The sequence below is a fragment of the Pteropus alecto genome, unplaced genomic scaffold (genome assembly GCF_000325575.1).
Source record: "Pteropus alecto unplaced genomic scaffold, ASM32557v1 scaffold147, whole genome shotgun sequence".
Classification (NCBI taxonomy): Eukaryota; Metazoa; Chordata; class Mammalia; order Chiroptera; family Pteropodidae; genus Pteropus; species Pteropus alecto.
The window spans coordinates 625,163-646,632 of NW_006440648.1; the positions used below are offsets into that span (position 1 = coordinate 625,163).

At 35.6% G+C, this 21,470-nt stretch overlaps 1 protein-coding gene across 1 annotated transcript in view; it reads left to right on the forward strand.

The window, feature by feature from the left end:
- The window catches only part of MTMR8 (myotubularin related protein 8), a 142,740-nt gene that overhangs the window by 26,657 nt on the left and 94,613 nt on the right, over window positions 1-21,470 (forward strand). The window contains exons 2-8 of the mRNA XM_015593975.2: window positions 4,959-5,081; window positions 7,375-7,537; window positions 8,990-9,147; window positions 11,413-11,541; window positions 12,722-12,856; window positions 15,826-15,958; window positions 17,278-17,387. Of these exons, the coding sequence (XP_015449461.2) occupies window positions 4,959-5,081; window positions 7,375-7,537; window positions 8,990-9,147; window positions 11,413-11,541; window positions 12,722-12,856; window positions 15,826-15,958; window positions 17,278-17,387 (951 nt within the window). The remainder of the gene's footprint in view (window positions 1-4,958; window positions 5,082-7,374; window positions 7,538-8,989; window positions 9,148-11,412; window positions 11,542-12,721; window positions 12,857-15,825; window positions 15,959-17,277; window positions 17,388-21,470) is intronic.

Consider the following 21,470-nt stretch of genomic DNA (forward strand, 5'->3'; position numbering starts at 1 on the left):
TCTCTCTGATTTCTGTGTCATCTCTCTGATTTCTGTGTCATCTCTCTCAGCCACATACAATTTGCCTGTGTAGTAATTGATCTACTTTTGACTGATGACTTCTGGATGTTGCCATGAGAATACATGAAATTAAAAGAGCATTGGGCTGAGTATTTTATGTTTTGCTGTGATCTTAGGCACTTCTTCATTTCTCCCTTTGTAATTTAGAATCATGATACCTAAGGATGTTGGGATACAATCATGAGTGTGAATGAGTTAAAGAGGCAATATTATAGAATACCTTTTCAATGTCTAAGATTATTTTCCATATTTCTGAAAAGGAAAGGTGGCTTTTTGTTTATTTCTATTTTTTAACCTCAGATGGATAGGATTTAGTTTATTACATGCTCCTCGATTCATGGTACGTTATCATCACTGGTCAATACAAGGCTGTCTCTTGTTTTATTTACTTATTTATTTAGCCCTCCTTTTTCCTGTTTTACTCCCCTATCATAGGCAAGCATTCTAATATGATTAATACCATATTTATATTTGAACATATCCTTCAAAATATGGCGGTTTTATATGCATGAATTCTTAATTTATGTAACTAGTTAAGTCTTCAGTATATCATTGTTTCTTATTTTTTTCATGTTTTTTGTTTTTGTTTCTTTTTAGATCCATTTATGTTGCTATGTGTACCTCTAACTCATTGCTTCTATTAGCTGCTTAATACTCTCGCATATCTGACCTATCTAATCTCCAAATGATGGGCATGTCTATCCTTGCATATGGCCTTTTATGGGCCTATATGAAAATATGGGTCATAGAGTATGTATTTTTACTTTGATTATGTAGTACTAGATTGCCCTTTCTGAATGGCCCCACCTATCTATAATGTTCTCTCCACCCCAGTTGTAGTAGATGATAAAGGTTCATATATCCCTACAACCCTGCCAACACTTGGCATTTTCTAGCCTTCCACTTTTTTGTCAGTCTTATAGCAATATCTTTTCATTTTAATGTTCATTTCTATGATTACCGATGTTTTGAGCATCTTCCTGGTTGTATGCTTGTAGGATTTTCTCTTGTATAATTTTCTGTTCTTATGTTTTGCCATTTTTTTTTCTATTTAGGGCCTCTGTCTTTTTCTTACTGAGTTGCAGGAGTCCCTTATATAGTCCAGATAATAATCTCTTGTTAGTTTTAGACATTGCACATATTTTCTCCCATTCTGTTATTAACTTTTAAATATTTCCCTTTCTCAAGATCCAAGGTATTCTGCATTTTTTTTCCTAGTTACTTTGTAGTTTTACCTTTTACATATAGATATACCTAGAGTCCACTTTTGTGTATGGTGTTTTTTAGAGATCTGGTTTTATTTTTCTCCATGTACTAATACAGTTTCCCCAACACATTTAGTAAATGCTCTTATCTTTTGTCCATCAATTTGTAGTGCCATATTTGTGCTATATTAGGCTTCCATTTATACATTAATCTGCCTTTGAGCTCTGATCCTTTTCCAATGGTGTATTTTTCTGTTCTTGCACTAGTACTACAGTTTTTTTTTCTTCTTTTTCATGGCTTTGCATATGTCTTAATTTCTAGTAGAGCAAATCTTCCCTTCTTTACTCTTTTAATCTATTATGTGATTTAGCATATTGAAATTTTCTGATTTGAACAATCTTTACTTTCTTGAGATAAATTATACTTGATCAAATGTATTTTTAAAAATATACTGTTGATTCATAACTAATTTTTATTTGGATTTTTTGCATCTACATTTCATAAGTGAAATGTGTCTAAATTTTCTTTTCTTATAGTTGTCTGTTTGGTTTTAGAATCAAGATTACACTAGCCTCATAAAACAGACTAACCATCATTATTTTTCCAATGGCTGGAATCAATTGGCTAAAGTAGTCATTAACTTTCTTCAAAGTTTGGTAGAATTCATCTATAAAATCATCTGGGCCTGAGGTTTTTTGTAGAGAAAATCTTTGACTATCATTGCTATTTTATATTTTTATTGGATTTTTTTCACTTCATATAAGCTTTTCAATTTATTAGCATATTGCTCATAATACTCTCATTTAAAATTTTTGTTACCTCTTTTGTTTCCTCTCATTTAAAATTTTGTTTCCTCTTTTTCATTCTGTATTTTAGTTGCCTTTTCCCCTTTTCTTCCTGAATACTCTTATCAAAGATCTATTTACTTTTTTAAAGAATCAAATTCTAGTTTGCACATCTTTTATGTTGTTGTTGTTGTTGTGTGTGTATGTGTGTATGGGGGGTGGATTCTCTGCTTATAAATTTCTGTTTTTTATCTTCCTTGTTTCTATGTTCTTTGCTTTTTTCATTGCATTGAATGCTTAACCAGTTTATTTTTAATCTCTCTTGTTTCATGATAAATGTACTTAAAGCTATACATTTTCTTCTTTGTTCTGCTTTAGCTGTGTGCCACAGATTTTCATTTGTTGTATTTTTATTATTTATTTTAAAATATTTCTTAATTTTATTTATGACTTCCTTTTAACCCAAGATTAACTTAATATGCTATTTTGTTTACAAATATATGCTAATTTTGACTATTATTTTGTTATTAATTTCTGATGTCATTGTATTATGGTTGGAGAAGGTATACTGTGTAATATTGAGTCTTTGGAATTTATTGAGGCTTCCTTAAAAGCCATTATCATGGTATCTTTTTGGAAGTGTTCTCTTTGTGTTACCAAACTCAGGTTTGGCTGCTTGACACTCATAAGCCAATAAGTGAGAAACGAAGATTTTGAGGGAAGGAAAGCAGGTTTATTTAAGAGTGGGCACCCTGAGAAGATGACCAACTATTGTCACAAAGGCCATTTTGCCACTTTAGTGTAGGCAAGGGTTATAGGGAGAGGGTTGAGAAAGGGATAGGGAGAAATTCTAAAGCTGCAGGGAGAAGGTTGAGTAAGGGATAAAGGAGAAATTCCAGGATTGGAGGGGAGGAGGTAGCCTGAGGCCACTTATCTTTCCTTTCAGCCTTGGCTTATTTCTCATGTTGAAGTCTCAAGCTCAGAGTCAAAATAGGGAGAGGAGTAAGGAGGAGGGTAAGGATTTCTTTTATGGTGCAAGTCAGCAGAACGAACTGTCCTTCGCAGCCTGTTCTGATAAACATCCTGGAGCTGTTATGGCAGAGCATAGGTCTGGTTTCCTTCATCTAAGAGAGGATTTTGCAGTCAATCTTCTGTCACGAAATGGTCGAGGAACCAAGCTAGCTCCCTTTGAAGTCTGTTCCTAGACTTCTCAATCAAGCAAGCTATTTATCTACAAGTTACACATTAGTTAACAAGACATTTTTATATACATAAAATATGAGAGTGAGATTGTAAGGACAAAAAGGAAAAAGAAAAAAAATGGTTACAACCATAAGACTACAATAAAACCATGACAATCACAGTTACAATCCCCACTGTCATTTTCTCATTTCTATTTTTATGGAAGTTTTGTTAATCTACCTATAATGGACTCGTGGGACAATAATTTATCATGGAATGCTTGAACTTGAAATAAGACCTGGTGTTAGAGGACAAGTTCTAAAGTGCATTTGCTTTCTAGTTTTCAAGGCCTGTCTACATAGTTTAGTTATGCTTATTATGATTACTTTGAATATTACATGAGACTTAACACTAATACAGTTAAACCTAACTTTACAATTTCTCGTAGGACAGGCTTTATTCCCGATGGTATTCAAGAAAATAAATCAGAAAACTACGGGAGTAGGCATACAAAGGTGGAAGGGTAAGGGCAGAAAAAGCAAGTGAGTTATAATACTAATGCATTAGGTAAAGCCTGCATGAATCAGAGAACAAAAGCTATATCAAAGAAATGAAGCCCGTGTGTGGTTAGTGTGCAGTTACAATTTCCGTTACATTTGTTGTCTTGAATGATTATATGTTCTCTTTCTGTTGGATATAGAGTTCTACTTTGTTCTAATAGCTTGCACTTTTTAGTTGTACTGTGCAAGGGTTCTGTATTTCTACTTGTTTTTGTTTTTTGTTTTTGTATACTTGATCTATCAATTCCTAACTAGAGTGTTAAAATATTCAAGTGTTCTTTTTCTCTCTGCGGTTCTGCTACAGGCAAGTACATCAACAAGGTATATTTTGAAACTCTATTGTAATATGCATATATGTTTATGATGAATATATCTTCTTGTCATATTGTTCTTTGTCACTTAATTTTATTTTGTCAGATATTGAGAATGCCACACCAGCTTTGTTTTGGTTCATATTTGCCTAAAATATCTTTTCTATCCTTTATTTCCAACTTGTTTACATCTATTTATTTTAAAATGTATCTCTTCTAGACAGTACTGTTGGGTCTTTTGTTTTAATCTAGTCTGTAAATCTGTCTTTTAATTGGTAAGTTTAGTTCATGTGTAATTGTTGTAATTACTCTTATATCAGGACGTATTTCTGGCATTTCATTTTATACTTTCTATTTATGGTACTCTCTTTTTTGTTGTTGCTTTTCTTTTACTTTTTTCCTTTTCTGCTTTCCATTGGATAGGTCACGTTTTCCCCTGCTTTATAGAAAGTTATATTTAAAGTTTCTTGCCCTTCAACTGAAGATCTAACCTCATGTTATTTACCCCTATTGATTTTTATGCATATTACAACTGCAACTTCCCTCCAACAAGTACTTCAGCAGGCTCTTATTTCTCATTTATCTTCCACCCACACCTACCCCATCATGATAACATCATTTAGAATTTTAATCCTTTCTGGAATCCATGTTTCTTTCTCATTTTTATAGTTTCTCCAGGGCTGATTCAGGAAAAGGAAACATAGATCATTACTAGTTTGCTACTGTGGCAGGAACTAGAAAGCTTCAAAGAAGTTTGTAATAGATTAACAGCATTTATCTTGTTTTGAATTATCTCAGTTTAATCGCAGTTGGTGAGTTGATGACTTCATCAATATTTTTCCCCCAAATAACAGGTAGAAAATGTGAAATTACTGGATCGTTATATGGATAAGAAACCACCGAATGGGATTTTATATCTTACTGTAACTCACCTGATCTATGTGGAGGCTTCTGGTGCATCCCGGAAAGAAACATGGGTATGTTCATGAGAAGAAATTTCAAAGGGTCTTGAAGAGTTGCATATGGTAGTTTCTTGAAATTTCAAGTAGTTTAATTGCTTAAAAGCTTTCCTTCAAAGAAGCTATTCTAGGGGCGTTTTCATAGATTGAATTGTATGACTCCTCATCCCTCAAGTTATTAACTGTAGTCATCTTAGTCATTGTAAACTACATGGGACTTTTCCTCAATATTTTTAGGTAGAGTAGTCTCTGCTCATTTTCTGAGCCTAATTGACAAGCATCCTGAAGTAATTTAAAGCCTTGCTACCCATAAATGTGGTCCAGTAACCAGCAGTATTCATATCACCCAGGAGCTTATTAAAAATACAGACTCTCAGGCCTAAGATTTTAAATTTCTAAAAAGCTCTCGGGTGATGCTGATAGCTCTTTGACTACATCTTGGGTGTCAATGATTTAGACCATCTCTCTGACCTAAGACAGGGTGCATGTTGTGTGTTTCTTGTTATACCTTTTAACAATGTTTTCTAATTAGCATATCACCTCTAACATTACTTTATGCCCTCCCTATCCTAAAGTAGCATCATTTAATCTTAACTTAATCAGCCAGATTTATGCTGAGACCTCTCTATAAGAAGTACAACATGTTTCTGGTATATAGCATAGCATAGTGATTAAAATTGTAGGCTCTAGAGCCAGTCTGCTCAGGGTATAATCTCAGCTTCAGCATTTACTACCATTGTAACATCAGGCAAGTTATTTAAACTTCTCTGTATCTCACTTTTCTCATCTGTAAAATAGGGATAGTAATAAGAACCTTGTTATGAGATAAAAATGTTAATGTTGTAAGTGCTTAGTAGTGCCTGGCACATGGTAAATACTATTGTATAAGTATAAAATAAATTAAACTGAATATACATATGAAATAAGTACAGTTGACCCTTGAACAATGTGAGGGTTAGGGGTGCTGACCTCTGTGCAATTGAAAATCTGCATATAACTTTTGACTTTTAAAAAATTTAACTGCAGTCATCCCTTGGTATCTGTGAGGGATTAGTTCCAGAACCCCCTAACGGATACCAAAATCTATCGATGCTCAAGTCTGTTATAGAAAATGGCATGCAACAATACATATAGTGTCTGTGGATTCCCAACCATGGATTGAAAATACTGTTTTTGGTCCTCGGTTGGTTGAATCTGTGGATGTGAAGCCCACAGATACAGAGGGCTAACTGTATATTTATTTTGAAAAAATCCACATATAAGTGGACTTGCAAAGTTCAAACCCATTGTTCAAGGTTCAGCTGAATTTTAATACTTTCTTTTGAAAACACCATGAGCTCTCCCCATACAAGATTTTATTTTGTTCCCTTTGGTGTGATGAAAAGAATGCCAAAAGAGGATTCAGGAGAGCTGGTTCTCGTTAGACTCAGCTATGCACTAACTAGCTACATGACCTCAGGTAAATGACTCTTGTTCTCTGGGCTTCAGTTTCCTCATCTGTAAAATAAGGTGGTTTGATTACATAATTAGTACTGACCCTTCCATTTCTAAAAGTTTAGGAATCATTTCTTTAGTACTGTGACATGAGCCTTTCTCCTTTCTACCTGCATTTATAGGAAGCTCACTTTTCCCTAGATATATTCTTATTGGGTATTATTTCAAACCCAGGGGACTAGATCTGGAAGGGAGAACTTATGTGAATTATTTCTACAGATCAAAGGAGGATTATTTACTCAGTACTGTTAATGAAGTTCTTCTCAGCCTTCATCTGCTTCACTTTTCTCCTCTTCCCAGTTCACTTCTACTTCTCAGAACTTTGGTTTCTTCCTGAAATGGGATGATTATATCTCAAAAGGTTATTACAGGGATTTAATAATTAATAGTCATGGATTACCTTGTAAGGAATCGAGCACAATGCCAGTTATTAGTCATTTTAATTAGTAATTTGGTAGAACAAAAGGAAATTCTTTTTTTCGCTGTGACAATTATTCTATTATGATTGTAAGCTCCACCATAGCATACTAGAAATCATCTATATTAAGCCAGTTTATTTCAATTACCTCACAAGACTGATAACCTTATATTCTTAAGGAGAGAGTTTTATAACACTGCAATTTGCTTCTCATTGCTTTACCACTGTTTACTTCTGTTTGAGAAAAACCCAGTTGTGCCTTATGAAGGATGATTGAAGGCTGTAGATGTGATCATAGCTCTAGCAGTGCTGTTACCGTTACTGAGAGTAAGGCACACTGGTAATATAACTAGTGCATGTCTGTGAAAATTTATTTATTTATTTTTTTCTGTTTTGTAGATTGCATTGCATCACATTGCCACTGTGGAGAAGTTACCCATCACTAGCCTGGGCTGTCCTCTGATTCTCCATTGTAAGAACTTCCGGGTAGCCCATTTTGTTTTAGACTCTGACGTTGTATGCCATGAGGTTTATATTTCGCTGCTCAAGCTTTCTCAGCCAGGTAGTTATGACAGTATTTTTGTCTGAAACCATTCATTTTATTCCCCAGAATTACATACTGGAAAGATCATGGGCTATGAAGTTAAACAGGGCAGAGTTTGGATCTGGGCTCCACCACTTACCAGCTCCATGGTATTTGGACAAGTTATATAATCTCTGAACTCAACTTCCTCATCTGTAAAAGTAGTGATAGTATAGCTCCCCACAGGGTTGTTTTGAGGGTTAAATGTATTTCTGTATTTTACTCTGTACATGCTATATAGTAGATGTTTAATAGATGTTATTTCCTTCTCTCATTCCCTCCTTTTAAGTGTCAACTTGTGAATTTCTTTTCATCAGTTCAGGAAGGAAGTCTGCTTTGGAGCAAAATTTGTTTCCTCTTGTCCTGGACACTTTATTTTTGGTCCACTATTCCCACCCCTACTTTTAGTTCCAGCTAGAAGACTAAGGCAGTCCTTTTTAGTTTTTTAATTTTTCAATTACAGTTAATATTTGATATTGTTTCATATTAGTTTCAGGTGTACAACATAGTAGTTAGACATTTATATAATTTATGAAGTGATTCTCCCCAATTAGTCTAGTACCTACCTGGCACTATGCATATTTATTACAATATTATTGATTATGAAATACAAATTGGTAGTATCAAGAGTCCTTAATTATGCAGTTATATCTCCTTTCTTCAGCCTCACTTTCATCCCCCAGCCCCATCCCTAGACGGCTAACCCATCAGCTTCCTCTGATTTTAGTCTGTAGAATTTCTGTGTTCCTACATTTTCCCTCCCATTTTCTTCCACCTATTCCCTAGAATAATTCCTTAGAATTTGCTGGTATTTTATTGGCAGAGGTTACATGTCAACCAGCCCAACACTGTGTAAGGCTCTGGCAGATTCCATTCCTCTCTGGAGAATTCGTTGCCACATAAATTGGTCAAATGAGTTATCAATTACATGCTGCATATTATGAAGGGGGGAAATGGGGTTGACCAGAAGAAGAGAAGACCTGGCCATTTATCAGCCAGAAGTAGGTATTGGCCTGATAAATAGAGTGCAAGAACAGTGTTAATATTTTGTAACATGTTACCACAAACAGTACACTTAGGACATTGAAGCTCAGTTGAAAAACAGTTTATAAGGACCACTTTCCCAGCATGTGAAACTTTGAACTTAGTTGGGTCCATTACCCAGCAGTTCACAGGAAGCCAGACAAAATTTTCCTGCTTTGTATTGATATCACAAAATATTAAAACATTTTAAAAAGAGGACTCTGAAACAATATCCAGTTCTCATTCCTGATATAAAGGCAACCTTGTACACAGATCATTGTCCTTTTCTGGGGCTGCTTGACAAATATTCCTTTCAGGAGAAAGGAAATCTAGCCTTTTTTTTTACATTATTTGATGTTAAGTTATAGTCATTATTACTTTGTTTTCATGCCTGTCTCTATTCTCCAGCATTACCTGAAGATCTATATGCTTTTTCTTATAATCCCAAGTCCTCAAAAGAGATGAGGGAAAATGGATGGAAGTTGATTGACCCAATGTCAGACTTTAGGCGTATGGGAATACCCAACAGGTACTGGACCATAACAGATGCCAACAGAAACTATGAGGTAATTTTGTCCTTGTTGTTTTCCTTTAGGTCCATTTAAACATTAAAACACATGAATATCATCAAATAACATTTTGAAAAAAGAAAACAAAATCATAATCTCTCCTTTTCATTTGACATTCAGCCATGCAATAAGCATTTATTAAGTACCTGCAGTACTCAGTACACTGAGTCAGAGTTCTCATAGTCTAAAACACAGAGCACTGTTGGTGCATAGATGAAGGGTATGAAACTCAGACTGGGAAATCAGAAACAGCCTGATACTTTGGGAAATAGCCTGGAAAAGGAAATCTATCTAAATTTATGCAAATAGAGAAGGAAAGAGATCAGGAAGTGAAGTCAGATCATGAAGAGTTTCATGGCCAAATTAAGGAATTTGAACATTACTCGGAAGACAGAAGTCACTAGAGTATTTTAAGCTGAAAAGGAATGTGAGTATATTTGTATTTTAGAAAGATAACTTTGTAGTGGTATGGAGAATTGGTTTGCTAGAGCTAAGAATGCAGAAGAATATGAAAAGTGATGAGAACCTGAACTAAGACAATGACTATGGATGGAGAGGAAGAGATGGTTTTAAGAGATATTTAAGTGGTACAATTGAAAGAATCTTGACAAAATAATGTGGCTGGAGAAAGGGAGAATTTTAGTATGCATCCCAGGTTTCCTGGTTTTTGGCTTAGGTGAACAAGTAGGTAATGGATATGTGAACCAAGATAAGGAGCACAAGAAGAGGGCAGTGTTTTCAGTTTTAGATTTGAGTTCAAGTTTATTCAAAATATATCAAGTATTTAAAAACAAGTGTTTGAGTCAGGATGTCAAGGAAGAACTCTAGGCTAAATATTGAGGTCTGGGAATGTGTCTGTGTGTGTGGGGGGGCGGTTGTTCCAAAAAACATTCCTTAGGTTTAGTGATTCACTAGGAGGTCTCATGGGATAGCATATAGTCATACTTGTGGCTGTGATTTATTACAGAGAAAAGATACAAAGCAAAATCAACAAAAGGAAAAGGGGCAAAGTCTAGAGAAAACAAGGTATAAGCTTCAGAGTCCTTTCCCAGTGGAGTCACATAGAACGTGCTTAATTCCTCTAGCAACATATTATGATAACATATAGAAAATGTTGTTTATAGGGAAGCTTGGGATTTTTATTGGGGGCTAGTCATGTAGGCACTCTCTGCCTAGTGTTTACCAAAGTTTCAGATGCACAGAAGGAAAACAAGTGTTTGGCACTTGGGATGCTTGTAGCCTTCTGAGTTGATAGAGAAGTTCCATTTATTTGTCTTTGTATTACCTACTTCTACAAAGTCTAAGTCGAGGTAAGGGGATGAGTAGAGAACTCTTTCTCTTTCAATTGTTCTGCATTATGAGGATATTGACTTTAATGAGTTACATAGAGTATTTAATCTGATCCATCTTGAATTTTTTGCCTATTCATATTTTTTATTTGTTTGATCCATTGTCAACACTCAAATATTTAAGGGTGTTCTGTAGTTAAATGAATGATTAGAATTAATTTGGCAATGTCAGGTCCATGCTGTTTTAATATTTTGTCACCGTATCTTTAAAAAGAAATATTTTGGTAATCAACCACTAAAAGCTGATAAATTTGAGAAAATGTATCAGTTTTTTTTTTTTTATGGTGACATTGGTTAACGAAATCCAATAAGTTTCAGTTGTACACTTTAACAGTAAGGCATATATATGTTTACACTGTGTGTTCATCTCCCATAGTTAGATTTCTTTCTGTCACCACATATTTGACCCCCTTTATAGAGTAAGTCACACCTAAAATGTCAGTACTTTCACCCCCAGACTAGTGTTTTAAAGGCCTTCAAGATGTGTATACTGGGAATGTAGTATGCATTTTAAGGAGTAAATCATGTTTTCTTCTTTTCCACCTGTCTGCCTTATATTTCAGTATTTGTTTTAGTTTAGTTATTTACAATATATATTATTTGCTCTGATAGGCAAATGTAGGAATTTCAAGGTAGGGTTATTTGTGTGTTTCTATCTGTAATATGCATTTCTACCTATAATGTTAGTACATTTTGTTCTTCTATGTCTTGATAACTTCCTTTCTAGAAAATATTGGCATACTTGGAAAAGCTGTTACACCAAGGATATTTTTGTTCCTATTTCTGAGGAATGGATGCTTCTAAGAGGTTAAATACTGGGCAGCTAATGCTTGAGTGATTGCTATTCCAATCTATTGGTAGCAAGTGGAAAATGTAAAAAAATATATAGCTTAAAAAGTTGAATTTTTTTTAGATATGCAGTACTTACCCTCCTGCAGTAGTGGTTCCTAAATCCGTTACCTTGGGAATGGTGGTTGGAAGTTCGAAGTTCAGAAGTAAAGAACGAATGCCTGTGCTCTCCTACCTCTACAAAGAGAACAATGTGAGTTGAGCAAACTTCTCTCATGACAATTAAACTTGTCTCTAGAAGACCTGGGATTAAGTCCCATCACTGCCACTTACTAACTATGTGATATCAAGCAAGTTACTTCTCTGAATTTTAATACTTCTGAGGGTTTTTAAGCAGGTCACATGAGGGAAAGTACATGTGTACTTCATAGATTGTAAAATGTTGTACAGATATTAAATGACATTTTTTGTGTGTTCATTTGTTTCTTTCCTTTTCTGAGGGCTCCAGCTTGATGATAAGTTGTTGAATGAAAGGGAGCCGATTGTATGAAAGGAAATTTGCAGGCTGTGCTGTCTCACTAGAACGTAGATGTCCTCGATTCTTTTTCACTACTTTTAATATAATTTAAGGTAGTAGGAAAAAGCACTTGACTCCTCCATTTGAGTCCCCTTCCATAGGAAGGGATAATAGTTCTTGCCTTTTGTGGTCATTCTGAGATCTGGAGTTAGAAAAATAATCATGATCAAAATAGGTAACTAGTCAGGTGCTAAAGAGTATAGTGATACAAGTGGGTGTCTTTGTGTCAAACTATCAAGGTGAGCAGATTCATTAAAAACTACACTGAACTGCAATGCAGTCCATTAACTAATCATTACCAGACATGCCTGCTAAATAGCTGTGTTGTTTTTATATCGAAATGGTTCAAAACAAACTAGTCTCTCAGATTTGACATTAATAAGTGAACCCTTCTCTCTTTAGACACTCTAAATCTCTGCTGTATCTTGAATTCTGCTGCCACTGCAAGCCTCTGGTTTATATGGGTGATATTACTGGGACCATGAAAAGCAGAGAAGTTTCAGAAAAATACTAGCTTAATAAATATTGAGAATAGAATTTTATTAAAGAACTACTTACTCAAGATGTGATTTTCTTATAGTCTGGATTTGCCAAGACTGGGTTAAGAATCTTAGCCTTGTAGAAGGGAAAAAAAAGACTATTCTGAGCAGCAGTTTGTGGTAATAAAGCCCACATGCCTGGGAGAGGCTGGAAGCTGAGCCCAGTGTCAGTGGAGTAGCTAGGCTTCAGAGATACATCTCTCTTTGCTTCACTACTCTGAGTTGGCTCATCTTTCTCTGCTCACCCAACCTGGGATCAAAGAGGATTTTGACCATCTGTGCATGTGATTACTCAATTGTCACATTTTTCCTTACAGGCTGCTATTTGCCGCTGTAGTCAGCCTCTATCTGGATTTTACACTCGCTGCGTAGATGATGAGCTCTTGCTAGAGGCCATTAGCCAAACGAACCCAGGGAGCCAGTTTATGTATGTTGTAGACACAAGACCAAAGGTATCTATCAGTGACTTCTTTGATATTCCTACTTCACTTATTTTGTAATCCCCATTCCTACCTGTTGAGCTTTGCAGTGTTATTGGGAAAGTTAGGTTTGTGTATATGGGCTTATTGTGTCAGACATTGTGTAAAATAATTTGAGCAAGCCTTTTGGAGCTCCTTTTATTGTAGCCTGTCGCTGTCAAGCAAGACTGTGAGATACTCTTGATTCTTTCAAAGTTACTTTGAATAACTTGGCTTTTCCACCTCCTGAATTTGTGACATCTGAATTGAATGCCTGGAGATTCTTTGATGTTCCCTCATCTTTTTCGCTAAATCTGTTCATCAATCAGAATTTTCAGTATTCCTCTTCTATGGTGTAAATTTATTATCAGAGAAAGCACTTAGACTTAATACTGGAAACTTATCAGTACCAACATATCTTTTTGTAAATAATATATGAAACTGCAGTGGGTTAGTGATACTTTGATGTTTCCTGAAGGAACCAGGTTCACAAATTAACAAATATTAACAAAAATTCTTTAGCTTATGTGGAAATATTTTTTTTTAGCACCCAGCACTATTTGCTGATTAAGTTTTTCCAAGTTCAATGAAGTGAAGTTTAAATCTTGGTCCCAGAGAAAAAGAAAAGCAGAAACATAAGTTTGCAATGGATTTTGGCAGTGGACATGGTCATAGTGAAATTTCTTGATCTTTCCAAGAGTCAGATACTGCATGATCTGTCCCTTTCAAACGTGAATGTCATAGAAAGGAGGGTCCTCAGATCAACTTAAGTATCAACCTAAACTCTCTGTATTAATTCCTTGACCTTCAATATATTGTCTATCTTTGTTAGGGATTGTTGAAGAATTAATAGTGCCCTATGAGGCAAGTAAAGGACAGATTCCCTTTTCTTAAAGACTGCCCTTTTTACAATCAGCCCCAGAAAGAAATAAGTTTGCTTGTAATTCGACGTGGGAAGCATGGCTGACTAGGAGGTTTCATTGCTAACTAGTGATTACTAAATTAGTGATTTAGATCTAAGCCTAAGCCAGGTAGTTGTGACATCAGAGGTGAGCAGTTGGCTGCACATGAAACCAGATAGTGGCCTTCGACAGCTCTCTGCCCCATTTTGGGGATCTCTCACTGGTCATTCTCCAGATCTACCTAAGACTAACTGGGCTCAAGAGGGAAAATAATTTCCCTTTCTGCTCAGGCATTATCTTTCAGTTTCTCAAAAGTTTGCTGTCTTGCTTCAACTATAACTACATCTGCCATTCACGATTGGAAAGAGTTTAATCAAATCTGTATCTTTTATCAAGATTAAATAATCTTAACATGGTAAAGAGAAACATACCAAGCTTTTGAAAAGCTAAGGTACTGATGCCTTTTGTCCAAACCTAGGACTAAAAGGCCCCTTTTAATGGGTCCCTTTTTCCTCTCTCAGAAGGCTTAGAAATATCTAGCACCCCCTGCCCCCCACCACCTCTTCTGAATGGCTAGACTTGTACTTTTAGTAGAAACTGTATTGTAGTGACAAAATTGCATTTTTAAGGAGTCAGATAAATCTGGGGCCAGCTGTTGCCTTCAGCCCTTATCCATGATTCTGGTTGAAACTGGTTCACCTCTCTGACACTGTTTTCTTATGAGAATAATAATAATACTTATCTTTAGAGACTGTAGTGAGGGTTCAATGAGATAATGTAAAGGATCTAGTACAGTGTCTGGCACTTACTAGGAGCTCCATAAATATTATCTCTTTCCTACTTGAATATTAGGCTGCTGATATGTAGCTATTCTTTAACTCTTCCAGACATATTCCCAAAGAGTTTGTAGTGGTACAAATGTTGTTAGCTGTCTGTAGTAGCTGGCCTTTCTAGTGCTACCCAGATCTGGATAGGGACTGCTGTAATTATTGTTTTGTCTGCTGAAGCATCCATCAATCATAGCAAACTTCCTTTCTGCTATCTGGCTGTTGCTTGTACCTCCATAGATGTTCCTTTGACATTTGTCATTAATTTAATGAAATCTCAGTGATATTCTCTGTGTGATAAATAGGTTACCATCATGTTTCTCCCTTTCACACGTATCTTGCATTCTAAACAGAATATTTTGACACAGACTTTTTTCCCTGAATGTGTTAACATGAAGAGTTTGTGCTTTTGAGGTTTTAATGGCATTCTTTTCTATTAATACAAAAACTATGCCCTGTCCATATACATGCTCCTCCTGCCTTCTGAAATACACAATACTGGGAGATGAGAAAATAGGCCCAGACAACAGAAAAATATTTAATTAGTAAGATGGGTATTATCATAGAAGGTATTTTGGCTGTTTCCTAGTTATTATATTACTATCTTCTTTCTGCAAGTCTCATTTATTCCCTACCCTGCCCAGAATTATTCTTATGACCTAGAAATATTCTGATTACAAGCTTAACATAGTGTTAAAACAGGTCTTGGTATTTCCATTTCAATTTTATCAGTGAGTGAAAATCAATCATTTTCTCATGCATATTTTAGACATTTTCTAGAATAGCTTTTAAAAATTAATTGGCCTTGAAGTTCTTAGACTTTTTTCTGGAGCTTCTCAGCTGTAAAGATTTTTGAACTTTTACATGTTTCACAGCATAAAGACTTTAAATCTGAGAAAACATTTGTTAGTGATAGGAAGCTCAAAATTATTATTATTTCAGTTCTTCAGATCACATATCCTCATAGCTGCCATATCCTTCATTTTCTTAAGCAGGGTTATAGCAATAAAACCAAAGCACTAAATCTCTCTTTCTTTCCTTATACTACTGTTACTTAAGATGCCTGATCTAAAAACCAGTGAAATTCTCTCCATCCCAGAATGTACCCCATCTGATTTAACTTCTTTGTAAAAGGGTAAGATTTAAAACTGTTTAGAATAAGGCATTGAGATTGATAAACCCTGTTATTTCATCATCTGCCCAATCTGCTCTATTATGTCCTCAACGATTGCAGTTGAATGCCATGGCCAACAGAGCAGCTGGGAAGGGGTATGAAAACGAAGACAACTATGCCAACATTCGCTTCAGGTTCATGGGCATTGAGAATATCCATGTGATGCGGAGCAGCCTGCAGAAACTCTTGGAAGGTATAGGGATTTTACCTTGGCTAGGCCAGAGGCCGTAGCTTTGCCTTATTATATATGCAAAAAGCATGCCTTATTTGGGATGAAACATAAAAGCAACCAGGTGAACAGAGTCAATAGGTGATAAGGTTTTTGACTATAATATGAATCCAACTTACATAGTACTGAATTATAGCAGTGTTGGTCTGGCAGTGGAACTAATGTGCAGTTTCATAACTGAGTGGAATCCATCTGGGTTTAGTTTATGGGGAAATAATTTCTATAGAGTTACAGAGGGTGGTGTTCAAGGGTAGGTAGGTCAACATAAGTATAAATAAATTTGGGATTCATTGTATCACCCGCAAGGTAAGAAATCATCTCACTTAATCTACTGTAAGGAGTCTGATTTCATTACTGTGCTGATAAAGGAGGTGAGTTCAGACTTCAAAAGAATGAAGCTGACATCAGACAATTGGGGTCATCTGTCATCACTGTAAAATAATTGGCATCAGTGTGGGGGCAAGGTGAGACTGGGGCCTTATAAGAAGGGCTCATGAGTCTAGAACATTTTTCCCAAAGTTACCACCCAGGATTCTATGATATGGTATGTCAACTCAGGAAGAGAGAGTAAAAACCTGCTTTCTTTAGTGAACTCCCTGTTTTTCTCTCTCTCCTTCAATTTTGTACTTATGTTGCAGGCCAGGACCTTTCCCTTACACGACCTTATATAAGGTCATGTTTCTTCAGTCTTCATCTTTTATAGGATATTAGTGCTCTTCTTCCTTAGGTTTCTTCCTCCTTTCTTTTTTGTCCCAGAATGTTTTACAGGAGTATGGAACAGGACTTTTCACAGAATTTTGAGGCAAATGATTGCCCTCTGCTGGATAACCAATGAAAAGTCCATGAAACTTAACTGCCATATATATAGTTTTCAATCTGTTGAGACTGCACAGGGCTGCAGGGGGTAGATGTGGATATGGGAGTACGGACAGATGTTAAGGGCCTGCAGAGATAGGAAGAATGGGTAGAATTAGGATCAGATGTGTTTTATAATCAGAGGAGATGTGTTTTCCTGTGGATGCTGACTCAGTCTTCTGGCCCTTTTCAGAGATTTCTGTGGGCTTGGGGGTGGGTTCTTCAACTCAAGAAAGCAGAGACCTGAACTGGAAGATATGGTAGGCTCTAGCCCATCCCTGAGTCACTGTGTGGTTTCCAACTAATCATTTAACCGCTCTGTACCTCAGCTTTCTCATTTACAAATTTAGAGCCCACTTAGTCCCCTTTCTTGCTGAGTAAACTGAGGTGGTTGTGAATTTCAATCTCTGCTTCCTTTTCTACCCTAGTTTGTGAATTGAAAACTCCAACAATGAGTGAATTTCTTAGCGGCCTGGAGAGCTCAGGGTGGTTGAAACACATTAAAGCTATTATGGATGCTGGAATTTTCATTGCAAAGGTAATAATCAGGACTTTTAAGAACTTGCACTGACTTTAATTATGGGATCTCTTGAGGTAGCAGTGTATCCTGGTGGGAAGAATATTGAAAAGAAGCCTAGTTTCTAAATTCAGCTCTGCTACTAATTTACTGTGTACCTTGGCAAATCTCATCCCTTCTCTGGGCCTCAGTTTCTTCATCTGTAAAACAAGGTAGTTGGACTAGAGTGTAATGTTATAATTTTGGGAGGCCCACAGAATCCTTTGGAAATATGATTTTCCCCCTGGAAAAATGTACATATGGCTATGTGTGCAGAAAATGGATCTTCATACCCCAAATTAAAACCTCTTAGATGATCTCTAATGGTCAAATACTCTGTTGTATTTTTGTGTTGATTCTAAGGTATCAAGCGGAAGTATGAGTGGGTGTAAAATAAATGCAGAGCTTGTGTATCTATGGGTATTCAGAGCTCTGAGTATTAAACAGACATTTTTAACTTCTTTCTGTAGGTCTGCCTCTCAATGCAGTTCAGGCAGGCTTCATCACTCAGTCATGGTGACTCACTTATTTTCTGACCTCCAGAACCTTGGCCTCTGTATCATTTGTTAGGTGATGAAAAAGAAGAAGAAATTAAGAGTATACATTTTGTTGTTTTGAAGTTTTGTTTATATATATATTCCTACATGACAGCTCTCCCTCTTCATCTCACCCCTGTTATTTTATAGAAGTAAAGAAAAGGAGAGAATGACTTTTTACCCATCTGCTGTCATTTTCTACCTTAAAGATCCATCCGTAATGCTTTTTCGTTTTCCTAGTTTTGTTGCCTACATTTTTTTAGTTATATGTTATTAATGTTACTATGTGACCCCTTTAGTTGTTTCAAGCCCACTGTTCTAACCATTCTTCATATTGTTCCTTTTTCACATGTCTTATATCCATACATCTATATTCCCTTCTCTGAAGCTGACTTCATTAGACAAAGAGAGTGAGGATTGAGAAGAGGGATCAATTTAATAGACAGTGCAATCTTATAAATATTGTTGATTTAAAATGAATGGATGAAAAAGATAGACTTGGGATTTCACAATTATCCTTTGCTCCCCATTTCATTTCCACCACCACCTTACCCCAAGCTTGAAAACTCAGTCAGCCTTGAATTCTCTCTTTTCCTCCAGCTGGCAGTTGCCTACTCCTATCAGCTGTACCTCAGAAGTCATTCTTTTCTTTTTTTTTAACAATTATTTATTTTTCTTTTTTTCTTTGCTTTTTATTTTTTTATTTCATTTAATTTTTTTTTCAATTCGAGTTGACAGAAATGTTTCTCATCTATCATTTCTTCCTAGTCTCTACTGCTACTTCCCTAGTTAAGACATTTATCATCCCTTGCTTAAAGTACTATAATAACTTCCTAACTTGTTCACTTTTTACTAATTTGCATTTTTCTTAGTTACTCCTCAGTTTGACCACTAAATCGCTTCTAAAGTCATCTTTCTTTAGTACATCTGATAATATCACTTTAAGCTCAGATCCTCCAATGGCTCCCCATTGCCTATAAAATCCTGGCAAAAGTGAACTTCTTATTTTCAAAAACACTATAATACCCCTCCCTCTCTCTTTCTCTCTCATCATCTTATTTATTTTTCCTCATGACAAAGGTTGTATCTGTACATTATCAAAGAAGTAAACATTTCAGAAATATATAACATCAAATGTAAATGTTCCCTTTAGTTTGCCCCACAACATATACATCATTGTTAATAGTTTAAGGTGTATGCCTCTAGATCAGCACTATTTGAACTTTCTGTGATAGAAATGTTCTAGATCTATACTAATACAATAACTACTAGGCACATTTGGCAATTGTACATTTGAAATGTAGCTAGAGAGACATAAACTGAATTTTAAATTTTATTTAATCTTGGTGAACTTGAATTTAAATTGCCACTTTTAGCTAGTGACTACCATATTGGACAGTTCAGCTCTAGAGTTTTTCAACATATATACTTACATATTATTACTATTATTTTGTAAAAATGCTGTTTTACTGTGCATATTGTTTTGCATCTGACTTTTTATGCTTAATGTATGATGAACATTTTCCAGGTCATTTCAGTCAGCACTACTTCATTCTTTTCAATGACTGTATCATGTTCCAATTTGTGAATTTACCATAGTCCTCTCTTAATGGACAATTCAGTTATTCTCATTTTTTTGTTTGTTTGTTTTTCTTTGTTTTTTTTTTGTTTTTTTTTTTTTATAAATGCAGGCATTATTGTACCAAATACTCTTGAATATATATCTTTATATGTGTGGACATTTTTTTAGAAGTAGATTTTCTGAGTCAAAGAGTATGAATATTTCAAACTTTACTAGAAGTGGCCAAATTATCCTTCAAATAGGTCACATCAGTTTCCATTCCCATCAACAATGCCTAATTCTCTACATTGCCAGTAATGGTTATCATCAGTCTTTTTAATTTTTGCCAATAGGTGATGTATTTTATATCATGTTTTAATTTGAATTTCTTCAAACATTAGTGAAATAGAGCATCTTTTCCTATCCACCAGTGACTTTTCACTTTATTTGGACCCCTAAGGAAAATATAGTTGCTACTTTCAGGCCTCAGACACTACCTGAGATGTCTGGTTAACTGAGAAGTTAAAAAGGTTGGGAAACTTTTTTCCAGATATCTCTAACTCTTATATCACCTGCAACCTAACTATCCTTCTAGGAATATCATTTCTTTTGTACCTTCTACTATAAAGGTTACTTATTTTCCCACATCCCATGAATCACAGGGCCTATGGTAGGTATAGTATTTCCCTTACTCCTTAAAAAATTCCTTCTTCCTTTCTTGTCTATTTTACTTAGCTATACTTCTGTACCTCTCTTAGTTACTCTCTCTTCTCCATTAAGGACTTTGGGAATATCCTTACTACCTTTCTCTCCATCCTAATTCTTCCTCTCCTCCCAGGAGATTTGAATGTCCTTATACAATCTATTGACCACTTGGCACTGATAGTTCTTTGAGCTTTTATACTCCAGTTCTCACACTCTTACACCAGCTAGCCTGGTTCCTCTGTCCCATGGAGACCTATACACTTTTAACTCCTCTTTTTCCACCTTTTCCCCTATTCTTCCCTCTCTAGCCAAGACCTAGTAGTATAACACTTCATCTGTTCCAACTTGCCCCATATCCTTCCACTTTACCTGCCCTGCTAATCCAAGTCGTTCTCTACGTTCTCTGCTCTTACACCTTGACTACTAAACATCGCTACAAAGAAATAAAGCCCATAGTTATGTTAATTGGTATTATATAGGTTTATGTTCCATCATCTTAGCTGTAGTCCTGTAGTCTTAGGGCCACTTAGCAGTCACTTTGTGTCCCTGGTTGGGTACCAATTCTGTTCCACCAAGCAGCTATTCCTAATTTGTACCTGCTTTCAAGCTGGATACACCACTATTACTCCTGTCTCTATAAGTACATATTCGAAAATGCTTCCTTCTTCATGGAAAAATTAAGGTCATCTCTCATCTTCCACTAACTGTCATGACCAGCTTTTTCTTTTTTTAAAATTTTTCCCGGCTTTATTGAAATATAATAGACAATTAGTTGCTCATATTTACATTGTACAATTCAATGAGGTTTTTTTTCAATTATAGGTGGTATACAATAATATACCAGTTGTACCTCTTAATCCCTTTGCCTTTTTTTCCCACCCTGCAACCTGCTTCCCATCTACCAGCCCTCAAAGTATTCTCTGTAACTATGAGTCTATTACTGCTTTTTTCGTTGTTATTTGTTCCATAGATTCCACATGTACATGAAATCATGTGATACTTGTCCCTCTCTATCCTTCCCATTTCATTCAGTGCAATGCCCTCTAGGTCCATCAAGACAATATCTTTCACCATCCCCTTCCTTTTAGTCTGTGTGTATCTTTTAATCTGAAGCGAGTCTCTTGTAGACAGCATATGTAGGGGTCATGTTTTCTTATTCATTTAGCCACTCTATCTTTTGGTTGGAGCACTTAATTATTTTCCATTTGAGGTACTTGTTGATAGGAATGTTGTTATTACCATTTTTTATTCCTGTTTTTGACG